This window comes from Pseudopodoces humilis, chromosome 1 (genome assembly GCF_049639895.1).
Source record: "Pseudopodoces humilis isolate 2021_Gansu_Grassland_sample_001 chromosome 1, ASM4963989v1, whole genome shotgun sequence".
Lineage (NCBI taxonomy): Eukaryota > Metazoa > Chordata > Aves > Passeriformes > Paridae > Pseudopodoces > Pseudopodoces humilis.
Genome location: NC_142200.1, coordinates 45913274 through 45936007, shown reverse-complemented (window position 1 = coordinate 45936007; position 22734 = coordinate 45913274). Strand labels below are relative to the sequence as shown.

General features: G+C 39.9%; 1 protein-coding gene across 6 annotated transcripts in view; it reads right to left on the bottom strand.

Moving 5' to 3' along the window:
* The window catches only part of OSBPL1A (oxysterol binding protein like 1A), a 76342-nt gene that overhangs the window by 10428 nt on the left and 43180 nt on the right, over positions 1–22734 (bottom strand). For 4 of the 6 annotated variants that reach the window (XM_088051462.1, XM_005517210.3, XM_014256290.2 and 1 more), the window contains 9 exons: positions 19094–19256; positions 12119–12275; positions 7033–7108; positions 5277–5411; positions 2331–2428; positions 1457–1639; positions 866–973; positions 685–774; positions 297–423 (listed from right to left, as the gene is read on the bottom strand). In XM_088051462.1, the coding sequence (XP_087907588.1) occupies positions 297–423; positions 685–774; positions 866–973; positions 1457–1639; positions 2331–2428; positions 5277–5411; positions 7033–7108; positions 12119–12275; positions 19094–19256 (1137 nt within the window). Of the gene's footprint in view, positions 1–296; positions 424–684; positions 775–865; positions 974–1456; positions 1640–2330; positions 2429–5276; positions 5412–7032; positions 7109–12118; positions 12276–12379; positions 12447–19093; positions 19257–22734 lie in introns of all 6 variants that reach the window. The other 2 variants (XM_088051468.1, XM_088051471.1) reach the window with 1 other exon arrangement.

Below are 22734 nucleotides of genomic sequence, written 5' to 3'. Positions count from 1 at the left end.
TCATACATTATCAGAAATGGCCCAACTAATGCATATATTATTTCCTCCATGTCACTTGGGAGGAAAAGGCGGGTAATGAACTAGACAGTATTTAGATCACACCAGGTTTTGGGAAGTTTGAATACAAACTCAAGAGAAGAAAAGCATTTTATCTCTTAATATTGGTACTCATCCAATCTGTTTTGTCTCCAACTAGGAAAGAGAAAGCAAGTGAAGGAAATCATAAAGCTGTTAAATGCTAAAATATTTAGCTGTCTTATCATGCTCTTGAGATTCCATATCTATGTGAGTAATACCTGTTTACTGCTTTTCTTCTCTTCTGTATTTTTCTTGTCGTTTTTCTTGTAAGCTTCAAATGTAGCTGGGTCAACACTGTACAAACACTCAGTCCACTTCCCATACAACGCACAGAGTTTCTTTTTGCTGTCAGAAAGAAGCAGACTAAGTTTACAAGGGAACTTAAAAGAGATTTATTTCCCCATTTCCCCGTTATTTCCCCAAAAATACATGAAAGAACAACTTTTGAGGGCAACTTTTAAAACTCCATTATTGGTACTGGAGAATTCATAACCCTGCTATTGCAGGTTCATGCTGTTGACAGACTCTGTTAAAGGCATTCAGTTCTACAGCTCCTCTCAGAGCCAAGGGCAGTCATTTGTTTCCAATTTAGAATTAAGCTGTTACCTTTTGTCCTGAATGTAGCCTTCAACTTTGTGCAGCTCCTTCCCAAAGAGACCGCAGGGCTTGAAGCTTAGTACACATTTTTCACCAGTTCTAAAGGCAGAACAAGACAGCACTAATTACTTCCAAATGCTTTTCCTTTTCAAACCTGCAGGAAGTGAAGGTGTTCATATTCTTAACTTACTTATGGTTAGTTATTTCCACGTTTCCATACTGCTCGATCCAAAGTTTGCCCACAATAATGTTATGCACACAGCACGTAGGATTTGTCCATGTATAGGCTTCATTGTGCCTAAGGGAAGGGAATAAAAATTAAAATACTGTATCTTTGTACAGGATGTCAGTCCTTCAATAAGACATCATGCCAAGTCTTGAAATGGGCATGACAATAAGTCAGTAAACCCAAGACTTTTATTAACCTATTGCTACTGATTTTATCAGTTCCTTAAAACAGTCACTTTGGTGCAGTCACTGTTAGCATGGAAAGATACTAAGAAAGCCAACAGGACTCAGACATACTGGCTTTAGCAGAACTGATGTTCAGGCAATTGAAGAACATTCAGGCCCAGGTCCCCACTGGTGCTATTAGCAGCATGTATGGGGAAACGATGGAAGCTCCTTTCATCTTCCCATCTCCTCCTCCCCACAAAGTGAACTGCCCTTAGACTTTGGGATGTGGGTGTTGGATACCTCTGTTCCTAAGCCGTGAGACCAATGCACTCTGATCATCAAGGATGAGGCACTGTACCCCTTCAATTATTATTGCTCCACTTACTCAAGAAGCTCCAAAGTCATTGTGCCTTTTGGTTCTGCTTCCACACTCTTGCCCCAGAATTTGAGTTTAGGATAAATTGATCCATGAAACACAAAATCATTATTTAAACCTTCAGCATAGAAAGCACTGATTGGTGGATGATGGCTGACTTGCTCTGAGAGAAGTCTAAATCCAAGATCATCTCTGCAAAATAAAGAACCAAACCATGTACCTACATATCAAGGGTAGTGAAGTTGCAGTTCTTTTTCCTGAGGTGAAAGGGATATTTGTACCCATACATAGTTGCAAGAGTTAATTAAAAGCCTAGGCTAAGGTGAGAAGATGAACTAAAACATAGAACATCCTCATTTTAAATAACTAAGCACTTAACATAAAAAAGAAACAAGAACTACCAGATCTGATCAGTCGATATAGTTACTTTTGATACTGATCTCTTTCTTAAATCTTTACCTAAACAAAGGCCAAACAATTAACTGATAGAAAAATCTGCCTTAGGTACAGGTACACATTGATAGACCCATGTTGCTTATTAGGTAGTCTGAACTGAACACGGAAGTGTACTCCTGTACACTCTCCCTATGTACCATGCACATTTTTCATTCATAAGGTTTCAGGGAAAAAACCAATTTTTGTAGATAAAATGTGCTTTTAAACCTGGCAGATTTAATTTGCCTGCTGTGAATTGAAAAGTTAAGTAGTTTCTCTTCACTGACAGGTGAACTGGTGAACATCAACATGCACTGCATGCACTTGCAGCAGCTAGGAGAATGGCTGGAAGCTTATGAGCTGAAATGCAATCTGCCAGCCAGCTAACAAATCTAATGAAACATCTCTTCCACAGAATACCACTCTCCAGTGCAGCTCTGGTCATTACCTGATCAGTTCATAGGTCTCTCCAAGCAATGGGTTGAACGGCTTCCCAGTACGCTCCCACTGCGAGGCCACAGCAGACACAGCAAATGCAGCAACACACTACTCAGAAGAGTAAGATCACACAGTTAATCAACAGTAGCCATGGTGTTACAGAATGTCAAAATATTTTCCTAGACAGGTGTCCTGGTTTCTGCTGCATAGAGCTAATTTTCTCCCTGGTAGCTGGTACAGTGCTGTTTTGGATTTAGTATGAGAATAATGTTGATAACTCACTTATGTTTTAGTTGTTGCTAGGCAATGTCTAGCAACAAAGTAAAGGACTTTTCAACTTCTTATACCACCCCACCAGGCTGGGAGAAACAAGAAGTTGTGAGGGGACACAGCTGGGAGAGCTGACACATTGACCAAGGGGATATTCCATGCCATATGACATCATGCTCAGTACATAAATAACCTAGGGGGGAAAGAAACCTGGCTGGGAGCTGCTGCTGCTTGGAAACTGCCTGGGCATTGGTCAGTGAGCAGTGAGTGACTTCACTGCACATCACTTGCTTTGTATATTCAAATTATCATTTATTCTCCTCCCCCCACCTCCCCAATTCTACCCCCCATCCCATGGAGGAGGTGAGGGGAATTAGGGTGAGCAACTGGCTGTCTGGTATTGAAGCTGCCTGCTGGCTTAAACAGTTCTGGTTCTGCACAAACTTCCACCACAGGGGTCACACGCACCTGATTTAATGTGCATCTCTGGATGTCGTCCAGGTCATCATAAATCACCTCCAGCAGGGCTACTTCCCTCAGGTGCTGATACCTTTCTCCAAGGTGCTCCACTTGTCTGGGTGACATATAACATCTCCCTTGAAGGAATATCTTTCCTTCACACCTGACATGAGTCACCTCCACAGTGACTTGTGTCATTTTTCCAATCACCCTGTCACTGCCCCAGTTCCTAGAAAGGGATCCTACCTGCTTGGCTCCCTTACCCTCTGATTCCAGACTACTGGCTCTGTTATTACCCCAGCATTGGAGTAGGCTGGTGACAACGTGCTCACCTGAATGACAGCCAAAATCTTTTTGTGTATCTCACAGCTCACTCAGGGACAGGTGGATACTGCCTCATTTATGAATTTTTCATATTCCACCTCCCCAGTAAGCAGCTACCTCTCCTCTTCTTCCTATTCTCTCATGACAGCACTGCTTCAGAGTAGTCTGTCTTGTCTACATCTTTCTCCTGGCTCCCTTTTGGAAGAAACTCCTTCATCCCTTACTAAATGAGCTGACTTTTGCTTCCAATAGTTCCTCTGGTGCATAGGGGTGACTGACAACAGCACAGGTTGGTTCTTCAGTTCAGCAGTGGCACCAGGCACAGGAGTTGGAGTAGCTCCAGTGCCTCTTGTTCTATTGTCAGATCCAGAGGCCTTCTCTTCCCCTTGAGGGTAATGAATAGTGTAGAACAGGGCTCATTGGGCCTGGGCCAGGCCCCTGCACCTTGCACTGATTTCTGTCACTCTAGAATTGCCTGGGGAACAGCATACTTTTTCCAAACATTTTATTAATTTTTCAGGATTCTGCACTTGCTTAGGAGTGAAATTTCAAAACATTGGAGATGCCCACTATCCTAGTGCTTACCCATGCTATCCTGCACACCCTGCCACTCAGCTTTCCAGCCTTGAGGCAGATCTCTGGGTGGTATCCATAAATAGTTGTTTTACCATAAACAAGACCTGAAACACATTCAGGAGATGCAGCAAAGGAACAAGTAGATTTGATATCCTGATGCTACTCAAAATTCTCAAGAGCTGATTAGCCTGAAAGAGAGGGAGATGATGGAAGCAGGTATCTCCCACATGGATTGGCTCTCTGATGAGAAAAGGCAAAAGGTGTAACTATGAATGGTTTCCTATAGATGGCTCCCAAAGTGTGGAAATGCTGGCAATGCTAAGTACAAATACCAGCTCACATGCACCACCTGGCATTCTATCATATCATAAGACAGTGTTACAAAGTACAACAAAATGCCAACCTTAACCCAGCCCCCAGAGGTGATAAACAGCACAGCAGGGAACATAAACAGCGAGTTAGATGTTGCATAACCCGACTCCGAGAACATTAACGGCAGCTGTGAGAGCAAATAAATCAACACTGCAAATCAATAGTATCAAACTAATATCATAAATGCTTATTATGAATTTGCTATATTATGCTCTGGTCAGATCCATTGTTCTCTCAACCCTTTAAGCTCTGCTCCTTGTGGGGTGCCAGAAAGGACTGTTGTGGGTTCACCCAGCAGGATAAACACCACACATTTGCTCACCCACCCCCTCCCCAACCCACATGGGATGTGGGATAGATTGGGGGGATAAAAAAGGTGAAATCAGTGGGTTGAGATAAAGGCAGCTTAATAGGGCAGAAAAGCAAGGGAAAATTATAATGATATAAGAATCTCAATCATCAAAACAAGTAATGCAGAGCACAATGGCTCACCACCCACCAACTGATGCCCCATCAGATCCTGAGCAGCAGCCCACAGACAGCTTTCCCCTAGTTTATGTGCTAACCTTGACACCATATGGTATGGAATATCTGTCCCAGCTCTGCCCTCATCCCAGCTTCTTGTGTCCCCCAGCCTCCTTGCTGCTGGAGTGGCACACAAGGAGCAGAAAGTCTTTAACTTATTGTAAACACAGCTTAGGCACAACTAAAACACCAGTGTGTTACCAACATTATTCTCATTCTAAATCCAAAATACAGCACCATACCACCATCTAGGAAGAAACTGATTTCTAGCCCTGTGAAAACCAGGACAATAAACGAAACTAGTTAATGAGTAAGAGAAGCCAACATGCAGCAAGTTACAGGAGTTCCTCCCACAATGAGACCATCTACAAGGAAGAAAGATCCCACAACATTCACCAAGAGCTCACGTGAACTAGCAAAGCCAACGTACCTGCATTCGCTCGGTTGTGCTGGAAAGTGAGCTGGCTTTGTGGATGAGGTACGTGTGCTCCATGTACTCCGTCAGTCGCTGTAGGAAGCTCAGAGGCTCGTTGAATATAACTGGCATTGTGATCTTTGACAACTCCTGATGCACAAATGAAATTCGAGTTAAAAGCTGAATGATTACACACACTGACCCGCAGTAACCCAAGTGTAATTGGCTTATTACAAAAATAAATGATGCTCTTAGTGCTAATGCAGTGTGCTTGACCTGGCTCTGCTAATACTGGAAGGACAAAACCCTTATGAGCTTGATAAGCAGAGCTGTGCTGGCATTTTGGCTACTTTTAAAACAAAAAAGAAAACCAAACATCAAACTTCCTATCAATGAATGCATTAAGAAGGTGAGATGAAACAGTGGAAAGAAGTATTAAGAACCCTTCTAAAGAATAAGTTATTTATTATTCCATAAATAGATACAGACCATTTAAAGAATAAGTTATTTATTATTCCATAAATAGATACAGACCATTTAACTACTTAAAAATACTATCTTTTTTTGGAGGCAGGTGGGCAAGTGGGTGGGGGGAAGAGAAGAGTGAGAAAGGGCAGGGAAACATGGTGGTACAAGAATAAAAAGAGGAATTCTGTATTCTGAAGAAAAAAAGGGGGTTTGTAACAGGAATAAGAATTTAAAGGAAGGCCTACAGTTTAGATGCTGTTTGTTCTCTCCATTTTTAAAAAGCATGCCCTCTGAATGCATAACACAGCAACGGTTTAAACTGCCTGCAGCAGCAAATAAAAAGGGTGTAAGTATGACTGCTGGCCAAGGGTGCGGCAAACAGCGCTGTCCTGAGCCAAAACAGCAGCACCTGGCACCAGGAGCTTTGGCAGATGCTTTGGTACATGCCTCTACAAGTTCTGCTGCCCCCCACAACCACAACTTGTCTGCAGCAATTGCTGCAAAGCAGAACTAAGACCCTTTTTTCCTGCAGACACCTTATGCAAGGCAGGCTTTCAATATGTTCTTTTTACTTTGCAACACTTTTCCACTAAAGACACTGGGAGAAGCCTCACTTCACATCAGTCCCGGAGACTTGGAGCTGCTGATGCAGGCATTCCCCAGCATTTCCACACCAGTTGCTTGGTGCTGCCCCTAACTACACCAAGGGCAGGAGGAGAAAACAGCAGCAACCAAATCCACAAACCTTCCCTTCTATAGACTACTGTTAAAGACTGACAAAGGTTTATCAGCAGCAAGTATTTTCAGCCTATTGTAGGATCTAAGGGAGTGAAGAGCTCTTCTCAATTCACACCTAGCTGGATGCAAATTAGGTGCCAACCAGCTGCATCTGATCTGGCCACCTACTGGTCAGTAACGCCATGTGGAAGGGGGTATACTCAGTTGCTAAGGGGAAGGCACAAAAGCAAAATGAAGTGGTTGTTTTCCTGGGATTGATTTGTTTTTTCCACAGTTAAAATAAATGAAAAAAAAAAACCCACAAAGTACTTAAAGGGTTCAAGTCAAGAGAAGATGCTTTTACTGAAAGAATATTGCTCTGACCAAGTCTTACCTTCTTAACCTGTGCAGGCAAATAAAGCATAAGCAGCAAATTAAAAATAAACTAAATAAACTAAAGCAAACAAACCCCATAAACAAATGAAAAAACACATACAAAAGACCTCTTCTCCCAAACAAGTTTTAATTTGGGCCTCAAATAAAACTATCACTTCCCATTTTCTATCATAGCTTTCTGATTACTTACCATGCCAATGCATTTTCTTAAGATACTCCAGATACTGAAGTCATTTCTGGAAAACATTGGAGATGGTAAGCTTGTTCTGTGGAAAGGAAGAGGGGAAAAAAATCAGAAGTAAGAAAAATATTCCAAAACTGACCATGACTAAGAAATGCATATGCTCATTTATGAAAGTAACAGTTTCCCAATTTTTAAATTAAAAAAGCATGGGGAATGACAGTGCTACTTTGAAGCATTTAAACTGTTTTACTTGTGTAGAAACATTAATTTTTCCAAAACCAGAACCATTAATTTTGCATAACACCAGAGGAAGAGAATGTCTACAGCACTCATCAGAATAGTTCTCACAGTGGCACCTTAAGATGTTTAGTTGTGTCTTTGTGAGAAAATGGAAGTTAACTGAATAGGTACATAAGTACATTCACTATGTCTGAACAGATCTGAGGGTTAAACAGTGGGGTTGTTCTGGGGTTTTTCTGCTAGTCACCTTTATACTGACAATGAAGGGCCACAACATTTATGGTCTATATTAAAACCAGCCCTCAGGAACAATAGAAAAAAGCAGCACCATTAAAGAAGAGCAAACAGAGCAGCCTGTTCTACAGGGGCTGACATATCCCAAAACAAGTCATAAACATACTTTCAAGGACCAGCATTTAAGCTGAGAACACAGTATGCATTTCTCAGCCTTATGGGAAATCAAGCACAGATTTGTTCAGTTTTCTTATTGCTACTGACCAGCTCAGTTGTTAATCCAATTTACTTCTAGAAAGGCATAAATATTGGTCAAAGCCCTTTGTCCGCAACACAAATCCATTTTTGGATCATGAAGCTATTGCCAATGAGCAAAATTCACAATTTTTCTGCTCTTATTATTAGATAAAAAGTACCTAGAGCTCACTCAAACTGCATGAACTAATAAAGTTTCAAAGTTCAGTCAACTCTAAATTATTGTGTTGCCCTCCTAACCAAGGTTGTCTTGTCTCTGCTCAAGGTAGCTAAAGCAGTCTTCTTCAGAGAGCGCGAATAGGCTGCACCTTCTTTCTCCACCCCACCTTTCTGATAAACAGAAACACTGCCTAGAGAAAAAATGCTAAGGCTAAATTGTTTGTTTCAGTAGCCTTACCTGCTGTGCTACCTCCCCTACTTACTTGCCACTGGAATACCTTTACCAGGGCTGATGTTTCAGTTTTCAGAAAGAACAAAACCAAAAAATGTTCCTTAAAATCAAACAAGCCCCATCCCATCAAAAACCCAATTATATGTCTGATCTCATGGTAGCAAACTATTGTGTTAGCAAGTAGCTACAAGCCCAACACTGACTTGTTTTACTCAGCTCCCCTGCAGAGGATGAGTGGGTAGGAGGACTTACTTTAATTGACCAACATACCATAATTCACTCCCTATTTTGACTTTTCACTGAGACAAAAATGTTCTGTGAAACAGATCATCCTGAATAATATTAAGTATAAAATACTTCTATGGATGTTTTGATGCAAATGTCCAGGAGAGGACAGTGTCCACCAACTATTCAGTGTTATCTTCACTTGTAATGTTAACTTGCTCCCCCCACCCCACCCCATGTATCCTTTAATGAAGGCAAAGTGGATATTTGTGCTTAAGTAAGCCCTTCTGCATGCTAGGCACATTAAGCCTTAGCTTGCTGAAGTATACACAGGAATTGCTCTCCTTACATACTAAAACTTACATTTCCATTAATCTGCCCTTTTGTTCAATTTGTTTAATCACTCGAAAGCTGGCATTCAGTTTCAGCCACTCATCTGTATTTGTTGCCTATATCAGTCAAACTGCTATGGGAGTCAGTTCTCTCCTCCCTCTGACATACTTGTACTGAAAAAACAAAGCGGTTTTGAGCCACCAAGGAAGATCCCAGGGACACGTAAGGACATGTGGACATGACAGGCAGTCAAGACTTGAGGCCTAATAGCCTTGACATGCTCATACTTTGTGATTAAACAAAATGTTTTTGAATGCAAAATTTTCCTTCCAGATGTCAATTTAGAAAACAACTCAGGAAGTTAATTTTAGCTTTAAGTAACAAAAACATCTGCTGGAATTTCTGTGCAGTAGAATAGATGAGAGGTGTTTAAGATCCTTCATTTAAACAAAAACACTTGTACAAAGCATTAGCTATTACACATCAAATGCTACAGGCATCTTGTGGGGAAGGAGACATATGGAGTGAAAAAGGCATGTTCAGCTTGCTCTTCATGCCAACCTGAACAGTCTCCTGGTTCCCATGAAGCTGAACACCAACATGTTTGCATTCTGAAAGGCCCTCAATGCAGGGACCAGAGAGAAAGCTGACAACAAACTCAGCAGTACAAAGGAAACAGCAGTGACAAGTGGATGTAAAATGCTGGCACTTAATACAGAACATTTTTATGCAATGGAGTTTTTGGGGGGTTGATTAGACCTTTTTGAGGGGTGGGGCTTTTTTTTCCTTTTTTCCTTTTTTTTAAGCTTGACTAAGATGAAAAAAATTCCCTCTTAAAAAAAAGTGATTTAATTCTTCCTGATCATTTACTGTTATTTACTTCCTGATTATTTACTGTTTTATTCTATCTCTCAAAGCCTCTCCCAGGAAGTGTAACAAAAATCAAAACACTATGTGAAGAATCTGCAGGATGCAAGCTACATTAAAAAAAAACCAGAAAAAAAACCCCAGAATAAACCATCAGATTATACGTGGTACTGGCTTCATCTATCTGTATATGTACTTCCCAACACTTTTGATTCCTTGGAACCAACAGATTTATTCCTACATTTCCAAACCCAAAGCAATTTATGCTCCCCCTGCCAAGCAAAAACCAACCTCCACTTCTGTGTGGAATACTCTCAACCACTCAAATAATATTTGAGGTGCAGATCAGAGCTCAGGTTGTCTAGATGAGGACAGGAAATAATCTTATTTAAACTGATGGCTAAACAGTGTTAGGTAATCTCATGTGCACCCTAAAGGCAAACTGCAGATCCTCTACTCATCTGAAGGTACCAAGATTTTAGGTAAAAAAAATTAATCTGGTCTAAGTGACTTGTTTCCATGTGGTTAATACAAATACAAATGGAAGTTAAAAAAACAAAACAAGACAACTATAAGCAAATTCAAGGGTGTAAGGATGGAATTAAAGTGATGTCAAAACATTTTGAACCCCTAACTTTGCATAACACCAAGAAATTACAGTTTTTTCTCTGAAAGGGATATAGGTGGTATCACAGGCAGTGCCTGTTTGACCACATGCACACAAGTTAGAACCAGCCCCCAGACAAAACAGGCACAAATCGGAGCCAGCAGCTCCAGGAAGGTAACACAGTTCTGAAGTCACATGAAACAGATGCTGTACCAGGCCAAACATGGCTACTACCAACAGCCTCAGAAAAATGGCTAAAAATACCACACATCTCCCATCCCCTGAGAAAGTTCTCTTGGAGGTAAAGCTTAAATTGTCTGAGCTTCTGGGGAGAAACAGTTTGCATCAATATATTTGGGGACAACTCCCAGTGTGACACCAAAGTGCCAGGTAAAAAAGCTTAACATTACAGCTCAACCTATAATGTTGTTAGGGTAATTTAATCCCATAAAATACAACAATATATTATACAGCTAGTTACGTAAAATATGGCCATACATTCTTATCTAAATGCAAAACAGATTCAGAAAAGGTTCCACTTTTCTTTAACAGTAAATTATTAGCAATTTATGCACCCATTTTACTCCAAGATCCTATGCTCTCTTTACTCCTAGAAGAGGCAGCTCAGAGAAACAACTAAGGCAGATGTACATGTTTATTGCTTTTCCTTACTCTTTATAAAATTCATGAGCTCTGAAATGCTTCTCCAGTCACTCCCTGCAGGTCTGACAGCATCATGCAACATTGCAAGAAGTTGTCAAGTAACTTCTTTTTTATAGCAAATGGAAGAGTAATTCCTGTTAAAACTCTTCAATACAATGCAAGTCAACATGCACCATCATTTTCATGTTGATTATGTACTGCATCCTCTCTCCTCACTGTTTCCAAGGCAGTGAAGGCAATTCAGAGTCCCACCTTCACCTACTGCTTCCTCCCCCCACTCCTGAGCTTCCTGCTCTAATTAGGGAAGGCACTTAGCCAAGGCCATAAATACCATCTTGCTAGCAGCACAAGAGCAAAGCAACATGCTTAGTCAGCTGCTTTATGTTATCTCCCCAAAACACCCAGTGCTCCACCCAAGCCCTCATTTGCTTCAGTCTTTTCGTAGTACGAGACATGCACAGGTTGACCCTTGAAACATCAGGTCTGATGCTACCAACTCACTTCAACAGTTACTGCAATTTAACTATTTAAGATACCAAGTAATTAAAGCCTGTCTAGCTTCCTGCTGTAAAATTAAATATTATTTTCCTGTGTTTACAGAAATGTGGTATCCTCATCACCCTGTATGTCCAAAACACTTCCAGAATAGTCTCTTTGAAACATGCTGAAGTCTGGCTTTATCTGTAGCACAAATGTTATATTGCCCTTTCACTGAAACTGGAGAATAGTGGTGTCTGTTACATCTCATTAACTCCAGACCTATTGTCCTCCTTTATCAGCAAGGAAACAAATAAAAATGGATCATTTGACAACACAAAATAAGCACATAAAACATGGATGAGACTTTTAGAATAAGACTCCCTTTGTTCACATTTGAGTTTCTGATGCCAGGCTAGCAATATTTTTCATTCATTCCTGATACCAACAGAAGGATCAAATAACTCGAAATTAAAGAGGCAATAGGAGGTACAGGTCATTAAAGATAAATGAAGGAATTAAAATCCACATAGATTTCAATAAGATCTAATAAAAAACAAGTGTGTCCATTTTTAAACAGCACATTATATTTCATTTTTACTTATTTAGATTGGATCATCAAGATGCAAAGGAGCACACCAGCCTTGGAAAAACAGTCTTTATAAAATCATAGCACAACCTATTACTTGTCAATCATCCCTAGCAAAGTTTTAAAAGTTTTCTGTTAGCTTTTCAGAGATTCCTGTGGTCTCTTACCATTAATGCATATTATAGAACTGTAAGAATGGACAACATCCTACCTGTGTTTTTTGATTCCATTTGACAGCAACTCCCCACTGCCACACACTTTTTCTTCAGACATGCTTGAAGTTATTGTATCTTTTGAATCCATGCTGTCCTCTAATGAGTAGGCTGCTGTTGTCTCAAACCCACTTAATGATTTTTCAGATTCCGAATCTGCAAAAGAGCAGGTGCATGTTAATGAATCTATCGCCTGTGCTAGACTTCAGTCACTAACAGATCTCCCCGCCTTGTACAAAACTGAAACCTAAGTCGCCTACTGTGTCCTGATGACAGCATCCATTTGGTAAGTAACTAGTACTGCCAGGGACCGCTGCAGCCCAGCATCTAGACATAAAGAAATTGCACAATAAGCAAGACCACAATACATTAAAAATCCCCTATCAAACTGAGCCAAAATCTGGTATATTTATTAAACTGAGGCTACTAGACCTTGCTTGGGACAAGTGCCAGTGCCATACAGATGCCAGTACCCTACGGAACAAACAGATACCTTGAGTAATGACTCTTTCTTCAGTTAGCTCTAAGTTCTCAAGACTCTCAGTGCTGTTCACCAACCTTCACTTCCCAACTCACTGAACAAGTATCAAAGAACAGGAGATGTATCATATAGAAAACGCGAACTACGTAGGTGCCAGTAAAGTCTAAGTGATAAGCTCACCAATCAACAAGATAAACTTCGTACTGTGGAAGGCAGGTTAAGAGTACAATCCATATCACATCTCAACTAAACCAAACACCACCACCACCACCTTCTTTCCAACCAGTGTTTTAGTCAGGTACTGCTTGTCTACCTCTGGAGAAGAGACAGTCTTCTCCCAGATCAGAAGGTACAAATTTCCTGGCAAAGGCTGTATTTTTGTGTTAGGTCTTCTTTCAAACCTGACAAGACTGTCAAAGGATTATCCAATTGCAAGTTCCAGGAAGTGAAGGAACAACTCAAGACATCAATTTCTATCTCATTTGAAAAATTCTTTAGCAGAAACCAGGTACCACACTGCATGGTAAACAGCTTAAGTCTCACTGCTTCTGAAAAATGTAGAACTGATCTACAGTAGACACTATTCCTGCCATGTACTGCTTCCAGCATATGCTGTTGCTCTTGGCTGCAAAATCCCAGAGAAATAATTGAAAAATCAGCCATTCTCTCACACACTCATTCTAATTCAAAACCAGTAATCAAAATCTGCTGAAGTAGCAGCCAGTCCAAAAGAATATCTCACTCACAGCTGTCTACTGCCAGGTGCTTTCTTGTTCTGTCTTAAAAAAGCTGTGCCAGTATCTTCTACAGAACATGCAAATTGTATATTTCTTTGCCGAGTGGTATATATATATATATATATATATATATATATATATATGTATATATATACACATATACATACAGTAATAGGAGGACTTTCTACCACATCCAGATTACATAAGGGTCAGGAACAGGACAGAATCCTGATAAAAGGATGGGCTGTGTCACAATGTCTCCATCCTTTCTAGAGAGAGAGATCTAGAAGCATAAAGGAGATCTTTCCTACTATTTAAAACATCCATGCCTATCCTCATCAAGACAGTACTGAAATTAAGCCAGTTGCTAGGGAATGAAAAGAACTGCCAGCTGGTGCTGAGGATATGTTAAAGAAGTGGACTGGCACTCCAGAGAATCTTCTCACAATTTTCCCCAAATTTGTCAGTCTAGTTCTGTGCCAAGTTATGATATAACATATCAAAGCATTAGTTTGGTGGGTACTATATTTAACAAGTAGGGTAAGGAAACGCATTTTTACTTGGGACAAGTTTGTTACATAAAATACAGATTTGTCCAGAGATCCTAAACCCAGGTAGCCAGGAAAATACAGTTTTCCTGCATATCCAAATACTGCAGAAGAAAAGACACTAGGAATGTAACACAACTTGGGCCTCAGCTTCCTGACCACACAACAAGCTATAAATCCCCTCAAGGGATGTATTCCACCTCTTTTGAAAGAGCTGCTCAACTGTGCCAACAGTTGTCATGACAAAAAAAGCATGAAGCCAACCCAATAACATAAAGGAAAGTCTGGATCCTGTAGGGTCGGTCCTTTCTTCTCTTGTACCATCCAGGACCGTCTTGGTTTCAGACAAGAGCCACAGCATGCAAATTCCTTCAATCTGAGCTTCTGGAGACCCAGGACTCCAGAGCAGAAAGGCAAGAGCAGATAAGCTGCACCAGAACTACCTGTCACTATTGGATATGCTTCTTGGTCTAACAAAGATTTTTAAATACCACACATGTTCAGTTCTCCTCATGCTGGCCTTATAGATGATTCTGCTGGACTGAGCTCCACACCTTCAAACTCCCCAGAGCTGTAGACACCTCCCAGATAACCTTCCACAGGGCACATGCCTTACCTCATGCAAGAAGACCATGCTATACAAGAAGAAACAGTAGAAGAATGAAACACAACTGTTATAAGGAATTTCTCCCTAGAGAAACCTCACCCAGTTCCCTGAGAAACAGAGAAAATACATCTACAGCAGCTCCTGCCATCAAAGATCTCAGTCTCCAATCCCTTAACCTCAGCTACCTCCTTTAACCCGGAACTTAGCAAGCCTTGAGAGTTTGTTAGGGTGTCAGAGTGAACAAGCCTAGTATTGTATTGTGAGCACAGATCAACAGGCAACTCAAAGCAAGCTTTTCCCTGTGCACTTGCAGCGAACTCTTTTCTGAATTAAGATTTGCATACTCCCCCGTCACTGCAAAAAAAGATTTATATTCACAAGTTTCTACAGAGCAGCTGTCAAACAGATGACTAGGAGAAAATGACTAGGTTTTTTTTAATTGAACTTAAGGAGTTGTGGGCTGAGGAGGGGGGATAAGGAATAAGAGTCCCTGTTCAAGAAGCCAAAATTTTAAAGTGATCTCTTAGACAAGACCAGGCTGACTAGGAAGCTCTCCAGCTCATGAAACCTGAAAGAGTAACAGTACAAACACCAGCTACATTTTGCAAGAGTGAGAGAGGACCGGGGAAACAGCAGAAGCAATGACAGAAACTTAACTCAAGGGACCTCATTTCCTATTGCTGCAACTGGTAAGTCTTCAGATGCAGATAGAAAAGTTTTGCCAAGGTTTTTGATTAATAAATAAACCTGAGACATATCAGTGTTTAACCATTGGCACTGTTTGGTCTCAATTCTGACTAGGTGTTTCCCATCCCTCTGAGATGCCTGAATTCATTCTTTAAACTCTATTCAAGGCAAGAAGTGACAGGCAGCAGTGTTCTCACAGAGGCTGTGAAGTATTTTTGGTACACGTTCAAGAAAAGCCACTTGACAAACTATTCTAAACATGGAAGGAAGGGCAAGAGGTTTTAATGCTTTCTGCACCATTTTTACTTTTAAATGATCTGATTACTGGCGACAAACTAGGAAACAAGCAAAAGCATTGGATGTAGTCTGCTACTTCTTGTACCATTTAGGAGAGTTATTTATAAACAGAACATGCAGTAGCGGTAGATACCAGCAGAAGCTGTACTATGACAGGTTAGCTTCAGTGTACTTAAATATTCCTGTAGCTAAATAACTGCTTTTATTGCAAGATTGCATCTACAGAAAGCCATCAATAACCCTCTCAACACATACGAAAATCCTGTTTGCAGAAAAACCCCCACCTCTCAGATAAAACCCATTTAAAAGAGAAAAACAAAGGAAAATCTAAACTTTTCCCAAACTGGGTGCACAATTTGCATATGAGAAAGGAATCATGTCTGAAAGACAAAAATCAAGTACTTTTACCCTTTAATTCTTGACCTGCTTAGCCATTTTTCAGCACTGTGGATGTTCTCTGCACTCCTATTCCATTTTCATATGCTCTTCAGGTCTGTATTAATCAAAGCTAATAACTTCTTCAGCTCTCTAGGAGATGGTCTGTTTGAATTTTGCTACTTGTTCAGTGCTTCTTCCCTTTCCCAGAGCCCTCCCGTTCCACCCCACCCTGCTTTAAACATAGAAGAGTTTGACACATGTTAAGCATTCAATCCTGAAAGTGAGAGCTGCAGCACTCTGTGTGGTATCGAGTTTAATTACACATTTCCACCACTCCCATGATGAGCGGATCAGCGCACCCGGAAGCGCTGTTAACTGACCTATGGCTATCAGAGTTCAGATTAATAACACCCTTAACTTTGCTCTTCTTAACACTGGATACCATGCTTTGGTAAGACAAATAACTTGCATTTTCTGTAGGTTCTTCTTTTAATTTCTCTCTCATTGCAGGGATTTAGGAATTACTGCAACAGTCAAAAAGTACTGACAACAGCATATCACTTAAAAAGAAAGGAGACTTTGGAAAATAAACTCCAGCTTCAGTAAGTAATCTTACCACATTGCAAACAAACATTTTCCTCACTCCAGTTTTGGAAAAGGAAGAGGATATTTCTGTAACTGGCCACAATTTCTACAAACAGAACCACACACCACAGATTTTAACAGTGAACAATTCAGCCTATGCCAACACTAGCAGGTAGCATGGCTCAGGCTGGAGCAGATTTGCAAGAGGAACAGATGGTGCTGAGGACTTGACAATCGAACCAGATACATTTCTAGTGCTGTTCTCTTCAGATCTGCTCTTACTCTGCTGCCATGGACTGAGTGTCCAATAGGAACTGGACTGTATCTCCTGTTCAGCTTCATTCAGAAGCAATTGGATTGTTCTACAATGTGAACCAGAGCATGGCAAATGGGGACAAGTAGTTGCTGCAGTGAATACATCCTTTTTGATACACCTCTTCCTCAAAAACCTGCTTGAAAATTGCTCTGATTGGTCTCATAAGTGATACTTCTGTTGAGAGTAAACAAAAAATGTCTTTTATACAGACAAAATTCTTGTAAAAAAAACAAACAAAAAGCAGTAGTGGCATCTTCTTTCAACCTGTCAAGTCAAAACTAACAATTCTTCAGCTCAAAGTGCAAGCCTACTTATGCAACACTCTCACTTCTAAACTCACACCTACAGCAAGGATTTAAAAATTCATAGAACTGCAAGCAGAATAAGATGGCATTCTGATAGAAAAAATACTCTAAGTAGTGGCATTTTCCCACTGACAGACATTATAATTTTTCATATCACCCTGTTAAAATACATTTGTTTGCTCAATTTCCTACACAACCTAGAAAGATAATGAATATGGCTATTTGTACAAAATAAATATAATTTAACGCTATCAGTTTGCAAATCAGGTTAAGCAAAAGCTTTGCAGACAGTTGCAACAATTTAGATTTCCAGAAACAAAAAAAATCCCTCCTCAAACTGTACCAACAAAAAATAATTCCTTTTATGCTTAAAGTGAAGGTGGTAATGTGTATTCAGCAGTTAGGAAAATACATCACATTTCCATTTTTCTAGCCACCTCTCCATCCCCACCCCATTCAGAGACATAAAGGACCTTAATCTCTGATAAACTCTAAATGTGAACAACCTAGAGAAGAGAATCTAACACCAGTCTGATTAAACTGATGGACAGCCAAGACAGTAAGTCTGTCCCAGAAAATTATTTAAAATGCAATTAAGATGAATTATGTCAAGTAACTTCTCCCAAAGAAGCAAGAAATCATGTTTGGGTTTTTTAAAGTATGTTTTTATATATATGCATTCAGCGAGTTTCACAATTTTACAAATCCACTTGATATGATTTGTTTGTAGCTTGAAATGACAAAACTGTCACCTCTGACAACAGGAGAGGTAACTTTGGACAGTTTCATTCAACATTAAGAGATAGGGTCAGTTACGAGATATATTGACTAGCAGCTCTTTAAAGCTTAATATTCTCTCATATGCACAAAGCAAGCCCAGCTGGAGAGACTACATTCCAACAGCATCAGATAAAGAACTATTCTCTGCTTGGTTGACAACCAAAAGAGCCTGAGGCCTTTTAGCAGAATTTTTCCTTGGGTTCCAGAGGAAGAACCTGTTTTAGTATTCCTCAGTCTCTTCTCCTACTTGATAAACAGCTAAATCTGCTTCACAAAGTTGATTCACTGTGCTCCTGTGCATAGACTTCCTTTGCCTCTTTTTTCGCAGCTTAAGTTTCTCACTGCAGAACACCTATCAAGGAGTCTGGGAACACAGCTTTTCTCATCTGTCAGAAGCATCAGACAGTTCAGTTCACAGAAAAAGTAACCCCATACTTGCTAGTGAAGTCTGCCATCGCAACCCAATTATCTGCTACATTTAGATTATGTTCACCCTCAAACTTTTCAAATCCTTCATAGCTGTAGACAGGTGTGTGCTGCTGGATCACCCAGTCAGAGCTACTCTTGAGCTGCACTATGTACAGCCTCTCTATACAAATGCATGTTGAATTCATTTCAGGCAGTTCAGGATCTTCCAAAATCACTATTGGCATGTTCTGGATATGAAATTATGAAAGATACTAAACTGAGCAACAGCTAGGGAAAGAAAAGACATTTAAGAAATGCATGCAGGATTTTGATTCATCCTCTTCTTTCATGTTTAACACTTCAGGTATACAAAATTGAAACGGAACAAGCCTTTCTTAACATCATTATCCCTCAAAACTAGGGATTTTTATAGTCTGATCTTAACAACAGAACAAAGGAAGAAGCAGACACCACCACGGACAAAAAGTCGGAAGGCTACAAGATACAGTTACCTCTCCCAAAATAGGAGCCTTATGTTTTGCTATTTAAAAAAAGGGTGTAGACTCCCAAGCAATCAGACCTTTCATTTCTAACCAAAGGTTTTCTAACCTTTGGTCACAGCTAAGATGAAGCAATACAATTCTGCAGGTGAACTCTGGCAAATTTTTAGAGCCCTGCTCATGAAACACATCAAGCATACCCCTAAAATTAAGTCCATGTTAGAAAGACAGAGATTTCACTTGAAGTGAGACTGCTCCCACCTTCTTCCCCCACCCCACCTGCCCCCAAGGCATTCACTGCACACGTGCTGTCTACACACTCATATTCTGGACATCACCACTTACCTGAAACAGCATCATAGAACTGCTCTTCACTGAGGATGCTGAGAGGTGGAGATCCCTTAACCAGAGACTGCTCTAGTTCATGGTGTTCGGTAGCGAGTGTCTCTAGTGCTTCCGACAAGATCTTGTTTTTCTCCTGCTCATGCTCCAGTTTCAAATTCCTCACCTATAAGTAGATACATGTATGAATAAAATCTCATCTCTCTGAAGAATGTGTAGCTAGAAGCTATTCAGAAAATAGACTCTAATGAATAAATAACTAGCAAACAGCTGGAACTGAAACCACATGGATTAATGAGACTATTACAGTACTTGTGTGATGACAATAAGGTTGTTAGTCAGCATTTTTAGTAGCTGAAAAAACTGACACATAAGATCTGAGAGTATCAATCACAATTCCATAAGTGAATTCAAGCCAGATAACTACACCTTAAAACTGAGGGGAAATATTTATAGCTCTACTTGGATGACCTTAACTACAGAGTCAGCGATCGGTTTCTAAACGCACCAAGCTCCTTCTACTAGTCTGCTCCAATTTAGGCCAAGCAGCATCATCTAAATTGAATTACAGAGCAAATGTGAATGCCAGCTACAAATAACTGCAACTGAACTATGAGCTGAAAACATTTAACCCTGAAGATTACAGGAGGAGGCTAAAAAAGAGATTCCTCTGGTAACTGACTTAACATTGATATTAAAACAGCCCCCACTCTGAACTCCCTGAACAGTTTACTGAGGAGCCAGAAGTTAACAAAGAGAAGCCCAGCCACCAGATGGCGGACCTTTTTGAAAACCCACACATGCAATGGGCTGCAAACTACATGATGTTATCCATGTTTTGAGTTCAGTACTACTGATGGGAAAGTAATATGTCCTTCCTATTTTTTTTTTTTTTTTTTTTTTTTTTTTTTTTTTGGCTGGTACTTCTCTGCCTCCTCTGTCTGCCAGCAGAGGGGAGAGGGCTGTAACTGGCCACTTGTCCCAGCCCAGCAAGGCTTCAGTGTGCTGCCTCTCATTCAGTCCCTAAACCATTGAGTTTTTCCCTTTCTCCCTTCCAGTCCCTTTTTAAAAGCATCCCCAACCCCTGCCTTGTCCTCTAGTTTACCCTCAAAGGTCAGTTTACAACACTAATTCCCCCTCCCCTAAGAACATGCAAGGACATGACAATTAATCTCTTGGAACAGTTACAGGGACAACTTACACATATACCAACATTACCTTTTTGAATCTAATTTAAGAACTGTTTGTATGTCCTCTCTGGTTACAGTTTACATTAAAGCTTTACTTTGGAGGCTTCAGCCCCCTCAGTTATAACCACTTCTCAAATGGTGGATTCAGAGCTAGGCACAAAAGAGACTAGTAAGGAGATATTAAAAGAGATTTGCCACTTCCAGAAAAGAGCCTCTATGCTGGTGGAAACATATCCTCTAGAGAAAGATTTATAGAAGAAATTTTCACCCCTCAGTTGTGCCAAATACTAAATCAGCTGTTTTGGCTGCCAGGCTCGGAGTGTAAGGGGGGAATCCAATTAAATGATAATTAAAAGAGTATAAAATTGGGTTGCTAATTAAAAGCAGAAAAACCACTAAGTCACTTACTGTCTAGTAGTTTTACTCTGAACAAAATGAAAAAAGTCTGGACTAGTTACTGTCACTTTCATTTAAAGTTCACTCTGACAGTACCAATGAAGCCAATTATTGCAATGTTTCATACAAATCAGACATGCCACTGCAAAAGATCTGTTATTAGGCAGTTTCTGCTAAATACATTTGGTATGCTGGCAAATAGTTATGGAATCACCCGCTTACAGAAACAGCACCAGTATTTTACTCTCCTGATACAGGGAGGATAGAGGACTGAAAATAAAACTGTACTTTTCATTAAACAGCAAAGCAAAAGCAGTTATGAATATGTTATTTGCAATAATACTGTTTTTGCAGGATTGAATTAGATGCCATTATGAGCTAATGCTTTGGTTTGGTAAGTGATTGGAGCAATTTAAATCTTTATCTGAAACTTACAGCAAATTGAAGGAAAATAAAAACAATCTAAGAACCCAGATGGACCCTTTTAGCATCCTTTAGTCACAACTGTGTGACTAAAGAAGCAGCAACACATACAGGCCTAAGACCACGCCTGCTTTCTTGACTTTAAGGTTCCTCTGTCTTACAATGTAGAGCTATTCAGAACTGAAGAAGCTATACTACAAATAAATTCCCTTTTTGTAAAATCAATTTCCAGCTTTACAGTAAGGTTCACTTTTCTGTGTGCTCCCAGACCTCCCAGTTGTCAGACACTTACTAGTACAGCAGTTATACACCAGTAGTAACAAAAACCCAAAGCTTTTCATCTGTTCCATAAGCAATGCAATGCTAGCCAGAAGCTAAGGAATAAAGAAAGCCCACTTAAGTTTGTTGCTTGCAACTGCAGGGATGTTCACTCCTAACTGAATAAACTGGCTTTAAAGCAGTTAAATCAATATTATGGGCTTGAGGAAAAAAGTTGTAATATAACATTTTTGTCAACAGTTATGGGTTGGACACATACACATTCAGACAGAGTCCAGAGATTGCCCTACCAATCTCAACAGCCTGTCACCTCTACACTAGTCATTCCTTGAGGGCTGTTGGCAGGAAATACTGCAACCTCACCACACCCTTAAGCACAAAAACAGTTTCACAGTATCAACATGAGAATGAAAAAATATTTTAAAAAATATTCTACTACCCTTATATAAAGCTGGCACAATCCTGACATACTCAACAATACAGGAGAAAAAAAACCTTGCTTGAAATAAGCAGGTGGTTGTTTTTTTGTTTTTTTTTAACACAAAGCAACTTTAAGAGATACCTCTATTTTGTCAATAATAAAAGTCAAGGTGATGAGGTATACCTCCCTAAAACCCACTTGAAGTAAATTGAATGTAAAGGGAGGATGTTGTTGCTTTGTTTTCTCAGAATCACACATTCTCTTCCCAGTTTAACACAAAACACTGCAGGCAGATTGGTGCTGCTTTCAGATCATAAGTTTATTGAACAATGTAATTGACCAACTGAGCGATAGGCTTTCCCAAAATGTAAGCAGCAGATTTCCATTATGCATCGTTTTGCTATGCTTTATTTCTCATTCACAAGACATGGTCAATGAACAGGACTCTGATATGAATTAGCACATCTACCTTGCTACTCCACCACCATTTTTAGAGATGGCGTTTCAGCTTTATCCCTTTTGCAAAAGTTGTTTCTTTCCCATTGTGTCTTTCTTCAGGTTCCCAACACAAAAACATCTGCAAGATTACAGAAGGAACTTCCAGCCTAGTTTTAAAATTTTTCATTAACACAAAAAGTGTAGGATACATGTAATAAGCAGGAGGAAAAGCATAAAAAAAAAACCTTGAGAAGCATTTCAATGCTTCAAGCAAGTCTATTAAATCAGACTCAGAGAAACCAGTATTTTTCAGCAAAGTATCACCTTGATTTTCTGAAGTTGCATCAGCTGAATACTAAATCATTTTATGAACTGACACAAATATTTATGTAATGTAGTAAATATCACACCAAAATGATGCAGATACCTGTGTACACTGAAATCCAGTTCTGAGCATGAGGAAATATTGGAAGAATCATTTTTTTGACAGCCTGAGT